General features: G+C 39.8%; 1 protein-coding gene across 1 annotated transcript; it reads right to left on the reverse strand.

Moving 5' to 3' along the window:
• Window positions 1–749: 749 nt before the first annotated feature.
• On the reverse strand, window positions 750–6929 carry LOC102785893 (PAN2-PAN3 deadenylation complex catalytic subunit PAN2-like). The gene is made up of 22 exons (XM_087833655.1): window positions 6615–6929; window positions 6357–6526; window positions 6151–6268; window positions 5952–6029; window positions 5619–5874; window positions 5198–5486; window positions 4892–4988; window positions 4655–4765; window positions 4404–4523; window positions 4182–4310; window positions 3872–4071; window positions 3604–3746; window positions 3319–3425; window positions 3124–3222; window positions 2890–3018; window positions 2485–2622; window positions 2337–2396; window positions 1998–2246; window positions 1710–1853; window positions 1432–1611; window positions 1227–1320; window positions 750–934 (listed from the first exon to the last, which is right to left on the reverse strand). Exons 1-22 carry the CDS (start codon window positions 6879–6881, stop codon window positions 750–752), a joined length of 3363 nt encoding a protein of 1120 aa, XP_087689781.1. The 5' UTR covers window positions 6882–6929.
• Between the last annotated feature and the right edge of the window lie 4853 nt (window positions 6930–11782).

Genomic DNA, 11782 nt, shown 5'->3' on the forward strand with positions numbered 1-11782 from the left:
CAGTGCAGGTTTTTCTCCTTCAATTTCGTCAACACTTTTTCTGCAGTAAAGGTATTTCCTTATCTACAAAAATTGGGGTTAAAGGTATGAAGATTGTGTTGCGAGACCACATGGCTGGTTCCAAATTATTCAGATTTCCTGTGTAATATACTAAAGATTTTTTTTAAACAAGTCAAAGGTTTCCATGCAAATGTAACTGAAATAAAAATATTGTAGTAGTGAATGAGACATGCAGTAGCAACGATAGCATAATGCCAGAAATGGTATATGCATTGCAACAGATTCAAAGGTGGATGGTGAAAATAACAAACTAAATTAATTGTTAAATTTAAATGATTCTCTGAACATCCATGGATTATGGTTTCAATCTATTTTAATCAAGGTTTTCACAGATTCATGCACATTCTCCACTTCCTGGTATCAAACAACAAACATTTTACAGTGCTCAGGAGGACTTCATTTACATGCAACAATTTTTTCTTTTTCTTTTTTTAAAAAAATAATGCTTCAAATTCATATTTTGAATGATCACTTTCCCCCCCTTTAAACCTCTCTGATATAAAAAGCTTAGATTTAGATATGATAAAAACAACCGAGTCACTGACTCAAAGCAAATAACTATAAAATATGATACAAAATAAGCAGCCCGAGCATCTTCAGGTCATGATGTTGCTCACAGTCCCATCACAGAGGGAAGCACAGCAGCACCTGTGGATGGATGGAGAGTGCATTCAGTCCACTCAGACGGACTATCTCGCATCCGAATCCGGGACTTTCCAGTTCAGCTGGAAGCCTTTGTCGTAGACTTCGTAGAGCACCTTCGTCACGTAATGATTCCCTCCTTCCTGATACAGCTCCAGGTACTTCCTGTAAAGCTTCAGGGCCGTGCATGAGTCCTCCGTGCTGTCGTGGGTTTCTCCTTGGATGTTGAGGCCTGTGGACATGAAAAAAAAAGGTCAGGAATGATTAAAATGAAAGTGTTCAGCTTCAGATTACAGGGTGGATATGAGGAATTAACACGTACGCTTTAGTGCATGAACTCAAAAAAGCCTCTAAATACTTCAGTGTTCAGATTTAATTCCAAGATGAGTTTGATGATAACTAAAACATCACGAACTATACTGACGGTAACATGAGCGGATTATCCAGTTTACATATTTGGATCCTAATCCCTCTCACAGTAATAATGTTTTTTGTTTTTTGTTTTTTTGTTTCTACTAACTTACCAAGAAAATACCAAGCAAGGAATTTCAGAGAAATCATCCTCTTGTAGGGCAATCGGAAGAGGTGGACGGTGTCGATAACTTGATCTTTGGGAACCTTAAGAAACAGAAAATAAAAAACATTAAAATCAAAGCACATCTATAAAAAAAATCACATCTTTAAACTACATGAAGTAATTTGAAATTTAAAACTGATGAAATAATGTACCACTAAATTAATGACACGAAAGTCATTCTGCAGGCCGTGGCCGACGAAGCGAACTCCTGCATCGATGAGGAAGCGTAGCTTCAGGTAGGTCGACTTCAGCGTGGTCACGTGCTTAGAGGATACTGTGGCATCCAGGTCTCCAGGTTCGATTCCAGAGTATTTTGTCAAATAGTCGACCACCTGGAAGAACAAATTGACAAGTTAGCGGGTGGATCCTTGAAACATTATATATTCATTCTTTTAGGTTATCGTGGACTTTTCTCTCTGCAGCTTCTCACCTGCTCCTGAGTGGAGATGTAGTCATCGATGAAGGGGACCCCCTCGTTGGGCCCCTGACCCCTCACACAGGTGATCCTGGCCACAGACATCTGACTGGGCATGATGGTCGATTTGGTGCCGTCACTATGCAGCACTGCTTCCTCCTGCAAACGCACACATTCAGGGTTCAAATTTGTTTTAAATGCATGAGTCAGATTACCTGAACTACTGAAAATATGTACTAGGAATATTTAAAATTGTTTTTAATCCTATATTATAATAAATGATGGTATCATAGCCAGACTTACCTCACTGAGCTTTACAAACTCAGCGTCCAGCCCCACCAGGTCACCAGCCTGCGGCATCTCACTGACTGTGAGTGGGATGAAAGTGGCATCTGTCTTGCTCTGCCTCTCAGTCCGATATAAGTCGGATTTGACTTCAGACTGATTGTGCTGACACTCACTGCGGAGGTCGTATTTGGTGTGGTAGTTTCTCTTGGCGTAACACAAGATGGCTGGCACTTTCCAGCTCACATCAAACTGTGCAGCCTCAGTCTGAAAACAAAAGGAGAAACATTTTTAAATGACTGCATGGATTAAAGTTAGCATGAATAAACAAGCAGGAATCTTATCTAGGATCCTTACCTTCTCAATCGGCTCAATGAGGAAGTCATTGAAGAGGTACCACTGCTGGCGAGAGACTCCCTGAAATAATAAAATCATTTTGAATGTTAAAAATTAAACTTTTTGTAGTCAGCAGATGTCAAACTTTTCTTATCTAAGCGTCACTCACCTCTTTTCTTTGATGGTAGGTCTCACCCACTTTGATGTGTGCGACCAGATTACCACCCGTGCCAGCGTCCAGGATGTGCGGCACCGTGACCACCAAGTCATACAGAGAAGCTCCCTCCGCCTCTTCAGCAGCACTTAACTAGTAACAGATAAAGTGCAAATAATTGTAAGATAAACTTTTTCATTTCACAAAAGTTGAGAAATTCATGTGTTACAGGAACAAAAACACTAAAACCAACCTATAGTTCAATATCTAAAATGATTCAGATTAGTGTAATAATGTTTTAAAAATATTGCTCCTGGAAATATGGATTTAATTTTGAAGTCAAATTTTAACTTGGTGATGAAAAGTTACTCAAATTATTTCTTCAAGTGCAAAGATCAGCTGAAAATCTAAAGTCCTCACCTCCTCGCCCTCAGGCCAGCTGCTGATCTCCAGTCTCTGACTTTTGCTGAGGGACATCTTGAGAGTGGCAGGGATCCATACGTGACGCTGATCCTGATCTGTCTTCTGCATGGATTGTTTGAAGGCGTACTATAAAAACAGAAACATGGACAATCATGTAAATAATGAACAGATAAATCATTAGTTTCTTTGTTTCTTTTAACTGTATTTAAACACAGTGAATCAGTGGCTTACCTCGGCCTGAACCTTCCAGAATTCGGCCTCTTTGCTGCTGTTCACCTCACAGTTTATCACCAAAACATCTGGGAGACGTCGAATGTTGCGTGTCTGCACCTACAGTGTAACACAAAGAAATGATTACCCTGCACAACAGGTAACAATCAACCATAAATGATTTGTCATTATGAGTGAATGAAAGCTGTAACTCACTGTGGGCTGATACTTGTCACAGTTTCCACACCATGTGTGAGATCTCTGCTGCAAGCAGATGCTTTTCTTCAGGATCTCAGCAAAGTCGTGCTCCTTTATTCTTTTTCCTGAAGTGTCAAAGTACAATGAATATCAGTGTATACATCAAGTCAAGCAGATATTTCCCTCTGCTCATTCAAAAACTAAATTAATTCAAACCATTATGTAATCATTAATAGTTCAAGCTTCAAAGACAAAGTAATTCACAGTCACAGATATCCATGCTCTCAGTGCTCTCAGACTCACCTTGAGTGTCGGGGTAATGCATGTTGAACAGCGACACGAGGGAGGAGTGGACTGTTTCTATGCCACAGAGACACAGGCTGCAGTTCTCAACTTCAGAACAAAACAGCTCTCTAATGACAGAGTCGCCAGAGGAGCCCAGAGAACTGCAACACAAACACAAATCACAGTTTCAGAAACAAGAAGGAAAACTCTGCATTTATAAACAAACATAATGATAAGACTGGGACAGTGTCCAGTAAGAATGCAGGTCAACAATGATGTGTTTTACCTGCTCCTGGTCGTCCTGTAGGCCTGTGGATCCTCCTGCTCCTGTGTCTCCTGGAAGAGCTGGTAGAGGATGAAGTGATCCCATCTCTGGATTAAGCGACCTAGCTCGACTGTTCCTGTCGTCTCCTCACAGTTTGAGAGGACCAGGCCCATCTCTTTGGCTTCAGGGATGTTTCGAAGTGCTCTGAGGAAGTTGCTGGCCTTAAGGAAGAAGACATTAGAGGTTACTTTGGGCAGTTACAACAAAATAAGATTTCAAAGTAAGAGCCTTGCAATCCCCAACAGATTGAAAAAGAAAGAAAGAAACGTACGTGACATGGATCTCCTTGTGACAAATCCAACATGTGGAAGAGGAAGCCGAGTTCACAAGCCAAACAAAACTCCTTGTGGCACAAATGATTCTGAACAAGGCAGCGAACTGGCTCCAGGAAGTATAACACCTAAGATGCAAACATAAAAGATCCATGAAACATTTGACAAATTGTCTCATATTAAAAATTAAATGTACACATTGTGAATCTTCAGTTTCTTACCTGGATCATGCAGTTACAGTAGGCGTTGGGAATCTGCGGCTCCAGGCCAGCAAACAACGTCCTGTTGTAATGTTTGAAGTCAAAATCTTCCCGTCCACGTTTAGAGTATTTAATTGTCACCTGAAGCACAACAAACACATATTCGTCACATGTTTTGGAAATTAAAGCTTGTAGCAACACTCTATAAATTGTTACATATCATATTTAACTGTATCTCTATGAACACCAGGGTGAAACATAGCAAGTCCAACCTTTCTGTACTTTTCTGGAACAGTGTGAAGGAGCAGCTCTTCATCACTCTCTGTTGGAGATTCAGGGACGTGGTTGTAATAACCAGGTGTTCCTTCTTTATTTGCAGGGACCTGCAAACAACAAACAGGGAAAAAAACTTAAAATACACCACGTGGAGATGGGTTTAACTTTTTTTGTAAATTTATTACAATATTGTAAAAATGACAGTTTAAAACAGAAACAAATTTTTAACATACCTGGTTACAGGGGCAGGCGTAAGGATTTTCCACATAACTGTTCAAGCCCACAGTTTCAATAGTTTGTGGGATTTCTGGGTCCATCCCAGGAGCCCATCTGTTGAAAAGAAACATGTTTTAGATGGAAACCTTTAATGGGAAGTACATGAGACTCTAATTTTGAGAACTGCTTTTAAAATATTGAGCAAACCATTTTTATCAACTGGGGAAGACTCGACATTATCTTACAAACTTTTATTGAATCTGACAACAATATTTATGAATGCTCTAATGCAAACTCTTCAGTCTCGTTAGTGATTGTGTTACCTTGAGCTGGGTGTAGCCTGGGCAGTGGGGATGGGAGAGCAGGGCTGCAGGTTATGATTCCAGGTCAGCTGAGGCTGTGCATCCACAACGCAGGACTCTCTGGAGTAGACGTTAAACATAGCGTCCCGAGTATCGGACCAGAGACGCACACATCCCCCCGAATCTCCAAAGGCTAAGGCTTCTTTGCTGGATGAGACCTCAAAACTTGTGAGAAAGTGGTCGTTTGTGTTGACGTGGAAAATATCCGCCATGTTGGCGAGGCCAGTGGGCTCACAGAACTGACACTCACCTGGAAAAAGACACAGAATGCAGGCAGTTATAGCAAAGCCACAAAGAAATTGTGTGCCACATTTATTGGCCAAACATAGTAAGACTATGCTACAGAAAACTGGACTAAAGAATCCTGAAGCCAGCTTCATACCTGTCTGTGAGATGATTGCGAGCCGTGACGTGTAGGTAGGAATGAAGCGCACGAAGAAGGGATCCACATGGACCCAAAGAGGGGTTGCAGCTCGCATCATGCGGAGGTCATAAACCATGAGGAAACGTTCATTCAGCCCTCGGCTGGAGAACCCACTCACAGCCAAAAGGTTTCCGTGAACATCAAAGTCTGACAGGCCGCCAGGAAATGCGTCAAACTTTTGTGTCCTAAATGTGCGCAAGTCTCGAAGGGTCACCTGTTATCAGCAGAGGGTCAGTGTTAGAGAGATATAAACCAAACCTCATCAAACTGATGCAATCAGGTGATACTTACTTTGCCAGAAGGGTGCCCAAAGCAGAAGAAACGATTGGTCTGACGCATTATTGTCACTCCAGGTGCCTCCACTGTGAACTGGAAGGACAATCGAGACAGCAGACAGTCAGACACTTGCTGTGAAGTCAGTTGTATGATATGCCAGTGGTGTAAGCATAGATAGTTGTGGATTTTGATAAACATAAGCCTGGTGTCTTACTTTTTGAGTTTCTTGAAGTGTATTCATGTCAACTTCAACCACATAGTTTTGTAATCCCCCCATGAGCAGCATGTTATCAGTCATGAGGAGACTGTGCATATCAGCTCCTTCTTCCATCCTGCAAAGCACCAAAAATGGCCATTAATTCAATAACATAAGGAATAATTTCAAAGCTTCAAGTCATCAACAGTCAATGTAACACTTACTGATAATCAAACATGTGAAGGCCTCCACGAGTGTAACCTCTGAGGTTGCATTCAGAAAGGAACAGCATGCCTGTGTCCAAACTCTGCATGTGTCTGATGGCATCAGTTGCGTGCACTTGGAAAGAAGAGTAGCGTGCCATCGTAGATCCAAGGAAGGATTTTACATGACCCTAAGAGAAGAGCACAAATATTATTACAGAGTGTTTGAGGTGAATGTAGAAGAAACAAACTCTGCTGAAGCATCATTTTGGCTCTTACCGTGTAGTTTCCCATCCAGAGCATTTCCTGCTGAAGGTCAAAATGTGTTGCAGTGACGGGGATGCCAGCTTCTGAAACTTTACTGTGCAGCTCAGAAAAAATCCCCTTCCTTACGTGCACAGGCTTAGGAACGGTCACAGCCAGCTCCTGTGTGTACATTCCCACGTCTTGGTGGAGGTTTGGATTTAGATATGAGTTCATGGAGGGTTCCAGTCCCCCAGCAGTCCACTGAGGAGACCAGTGAGGAGTGCAGTGAGGAGAGTTCATAGTACTGTGATGGTTGGCCCAGTATTCACCTAGTCTTGTGTTGAGAACTTCAAAAATCTTCTTCAGCTAAATCAGCCTGCAGAGGAACTGGAACTTCTGTAAATAGTAGTACTTGCAGGTTTAATCCTGATCTCTTGAAATGAAGAAAACTGGAGTCCAGATCTAAAGTCTGATGGAGAGAGCCGGGTATTTAACCTCCACTGGGATTCAAGGCGGTGCTAGGAGTCGTTGACTGTCCCTGTATTCAACGTTAGGCTCACAGGTTTCAGGGTCTGAATCAAGGTGGGTGTGGCTGAGCTTACATGAATACAGGTGTGAATTCTTTGGGAGACGTGGGCATCGTGTCATCATTAAGCCCACATTAAGGTGTCAGAGGGGGGGTTGACCCAGTTTTTGCCTGAGCATGTTGTTTCTGAATTGCACCCAGATAATGAGTTTGATCAGACTGGGAGGACCTTGTTTAGCACACTTAATCCACACCTTGATTAACAGCCGTCGTCAACAGGTCGTCAAAAGCACCAAATTCCTTGGTGTCCGAGATGCAAAATACAACTTTTGGTTTAGACCTAGCTGAAACCAGCTAATCCAAATTTGATGCCCTCATTAGTTGAGTCAAATCAATTGAAGCTGATAGCTGACTGTTGATTAAAGATAGTTTCAGCTATTGTCTGTTATCTGCTTCAGTGGCATTGATTAACCTTAACATGGTGATTGTTTGGTTTTAATTAACAAAAGACCATCAGCACTTGTCCAAACTGCATTTGTGTGAATAAAATAAATGACAACCAACATTCAAAAACACAAAAAATGAGCACTTTTATTGATTTCATCATGTTCCTGTTTCCATCAGTGGTTTATTCAACAAACTAGCTATAACAAGTTTACAAGTTTATATTACTTCTTCAATTATGAAAGATAGTATTTCACTAGTATTATCTCATCTAGAGTACTGCTCAATCATTTGGTCAGCAGCTAATATAACAGATCTGAACAGTTAGTCCAAAATAGGGCGGCCAGATTAGTGTTAAGGTGTTCATATAATACAAATATTGATAAAATGCACAATAAACTTTCTTGGCTTTCTGTACAAGCTAAATTATACTATGGCTTACTTGTATTTTTAAAGAAAGTAATACTGGTAAACACACCACACTTTTTTATGCTCAGATGCAGTATCCAGATGAAATACATAATCATGCTACACGATTCTCAACTAACCACAATTTAGTAACTCCTTGAGTTAAAAGTAACTTTTTGAAAAACTCTGTTATATTTAGAGCATCTTTTCAGTGGAATAAGTTGCCTTATGCAATTAGAGAATTGGCTTCTATTCATAATTTTAAAAATCACCTAAAAGCCTATTTAGGCTGTTTTTAATTTATTTGTAAATATTGTAAGAGGGTAATGTCACTTGCAATGGAAATTGTGTATTTTGTTTGAGTGTTTTTTATATATTTTTTAATATTTACATGCTTATATTTTCAGAATTGTAAAACCTTATTGTGGAAGTAAGAGCCAAATTATGTGGATATTTTGCATCCAACTCATTGTGTAACATTTTATTAGATGGTTTGGGCCCCAGGAAGACTAGCAACCACTGTTGTGGAAGCTAATGGGGTTCCTTATAAATAAACAAAATAAACAAACACTATTGCTTTAATATTATCAAGAGACTACACAACACATTCATGCAAGGGCGTAGATTTGGCATGGACGGAAGGGACATGTCCCCACCAATATTCTGCGATTATTGAATTGTCCCCACCAATAATTTGATCTATTCGAGTAAAGAAAATCAAACCCGATAGAAAGAAAAAAATGATCGGTCAACGTCTCATTCACACAGCGGTGCAGAAAGAGTTAAATTACGTTCTCTACCGGAGTCCTACCTCATGTGACAATTATGGCCAATGTGATTGGCTGAGCCTTTCAGGGAGCTCTGTTTAGTTTTAGCAGCGGCAAGCCTGCGCTGCGAGGACCTGCAAGGAGGAGAGGAGGATGGCAGCGCAAAGGAAGAACTTGGACATAAGTATTTTTCAAAGAAACCTGTAAGTCACTTAAAGCCAAATTAACTCATAAAATGTGTCCGTCATAATAACGTTACAGGCTATGCTAGGCTTTGGCCCACATCAGTCTAAAATTGTATGTAACCATGAATAACGTGTTTTGGAAACTAACTGCACAACAGGCAGCACTATTAGTTATCTCAGTCTCCCAGAGTAGCATTTTTAATTTTGATTGAAACTGTCAGAGAAAACGGCAGCCTCGAGCAAGCCAGGATATTAGTTTACAGAGGCTGTTAAAATTATATGTCTAACGTTAAATGTTGGTGACACAATAATTTCATCCTAATGGTACTGACATATTCATAGGGTTAATTTTTGAGACAAAATGTCATGAGGTAGTCATGATTTTGCAAATATCCACCTTGTAGTGCAGTTTGCACAAATTGTTTTAAAAATGCACTCACCCTACAAACATTACTGATGAGTCCAGATCTGCACAAATTGACAGAAACACTGAAGCAGCTGCACATTTTATTCTTATTGTCATGCATGTCCTATTTGTCAGATGACAGAAGAACCAACACAAAGCTCAGAGAGCAATGGTGACACAAGATTACAGGTGAAATTGGATGATGACTTGTTGGTTCATGACTGTATTTGAAGCACATGTGTGACTGCATGCATTTGGAATGTCTCACTGTTATTTATCAGGTGACAGAGGCAGCTCTGCCATGTTGTAGCTCGGACAGAGGTGAAGAGGTGAGGTCACAGGTGACGGACTGATGATTTGGTGCTATAGATTAACTAGTATTTATTAACATGACAGTTGTTAGGCTGCTGATGTAAATTGTTTTATTAGTGTATATTTGACAAAGAATCTGAATTGACATATTTTATCAGGTGGCAATATGTCCTAGTGCAGTCAGAGGGGAAGAGCCAGGGCCAAAGGTGAGGCACATCAAGCACACAATAATAATTTTAATCTGAGGATAAAACGCATGTACTGAGGCTGAAAGAAGCTTCAGTGCTCTCAGAAGACTAAAAAGATGGCTAAGGTTAACAATGACTCAAATGAGATTAAACAATGCTGTTGTATGTCCACCAGGAGAGACTGGACAGTATAGATGTAAAACAAATATGCCAGCAGTTTATCTCAGTTAACAAGAGGAGCACGCATGTGTTTGGCTCCTTCACATAGTGGACATTGAGTTGTTGTGTGGGACACCAGTAGCTGTAACAGTAGTTCATGTTTAGAATAGAAAATCTCAGCTCACTGATTTGATCGGGGCAATATTGCCTAAACTGTTGCATAATGTTGCTGAGAGATCTTTTACTTTGTTGTAATCTTAGATGAGTAATTTAATGGACAAAAACCACCAGGTCATTCAGTGTTCCCTTAGTGCCAAAATATAACAGATGTTGGTGTAGTATAACTGAAGTAATGATGTTAAGTCCTTAAAGTCATATTCTTTTATTGTCATGACTGTGCTATTTTTATTTTTGATTTCTGATTTATATGGAATATGGCTGAACTAAACTAAAGCCTAAAATACTTAGTCAGTCATTTGTTTAATAGTAATTTAACATATATAATTCACATATAAAACTATGAATTGTGATTTTAAATGGTTTAAAAGCACGTAGAATAGCATATGTAGGCAAGTATATTTCTCCTCTTTTTATTAAGAAGCAAAAACAAAAAGGAAAAAAAAAAAGAAACAGGGCAGAGTTCAGTGGTTGAATCATCCGTCCCCACCAATGCCAAAACCAAATCTACGCCCTTGCATTCATCCATGACCTCCTCATATCCAGCTGAACAGGATTACTATACTCTGTGTAGATTTACACATTCTTTCGTGGAACATTGAAATCCATTGTGTTGTGTAGATTTTTAACATATCTCCTGGATCATTACTAGTTTGGTTTTACTTGTACTTTACTTGTTGGTAAGACCAGACAATGAGCGTAACACAGCATGGCTGGCACTTTCCAGCTCACATCAAACTGTGCAGCCTCAGTCTGAAAACAAAAGGAGCGTGTTGTTTCTGAATTGCACAAAGATAATGAGTTTGATCAGACTGGGAGGACCTCATTTAGCACGCTTAATCCACACCTTGATTAACAGCCGTCGTCAACAGGTCGTCAAAAGCACCAAATTCCTTGGTGTCCGAGATTTAACCCTTCTGATTCACACCTTGATTACCAGCTTGAAACCTGTGACCCTAAAAACAAAGACAAGCTCAACGACTCTCAGGACCACACCAACCATAAAATTAAACAACAGTTTGTCCCATTTTTTGGAAAACATCTTTTGCTCCAGGAGTAAAATAAAACAAATACTATAAAGATTAGTTTCATGTGGTTTGAGCGACTTCCTGTATCTGTCCTTGTGGCAGCAGAGTTAGAGAAACTGTGCAGCAGATCAGTTTGAATTTCAAACACAATTTTTCTAAATGTTGAAAAAGCCTGAATATTTAAATACTGTTTAAGTCTTCTTTGATCTTTTATTTCACAGCCTGACTTACACTGCAGCTGCCATCTTGTTTGTAAAAATGACTGCCCTCCAGGAAAAATAAAATACATATATTTGTATTACATGAACATTGCCAAGTCATTTACTGGCTAATAACTTATATTTATCAATTACATTTAGTACATTCAGGACCTCTGAAGGGTAACATCCTCTAGTGTCTCAAAAATGTTTTTACTTGCTGGTTTGACACAACCTGAGCTGTGATCTGATGAATGTTAACATTCAGTTCAACCTTTGTCCCATTTATCTACATTATATTTCATCCATATGCACAATGAAACAAATTGTTTATACATTTCTCATTTTACTCAGCTTTTCAATCAGGTCCCAATCAGATATTCTTTCATTGATGTTTTGAATAT

The sequence above is a fragment of the Neolamprologus brichardi genome, chromosome 20, assembly GCF_056152115.1.
Source record: "Neolamprologus brichardi isolate AB-2024 chromosome 20, ASM5615211v1, whole genome shotgun sequence".
Classification (NCBI taxonomy): Eukaryota; Metazoa; Chordata; class Actinopteri; order Cichliformes; family Cichlidae; genus Neolamprologus; species Neolamprologus brichardi.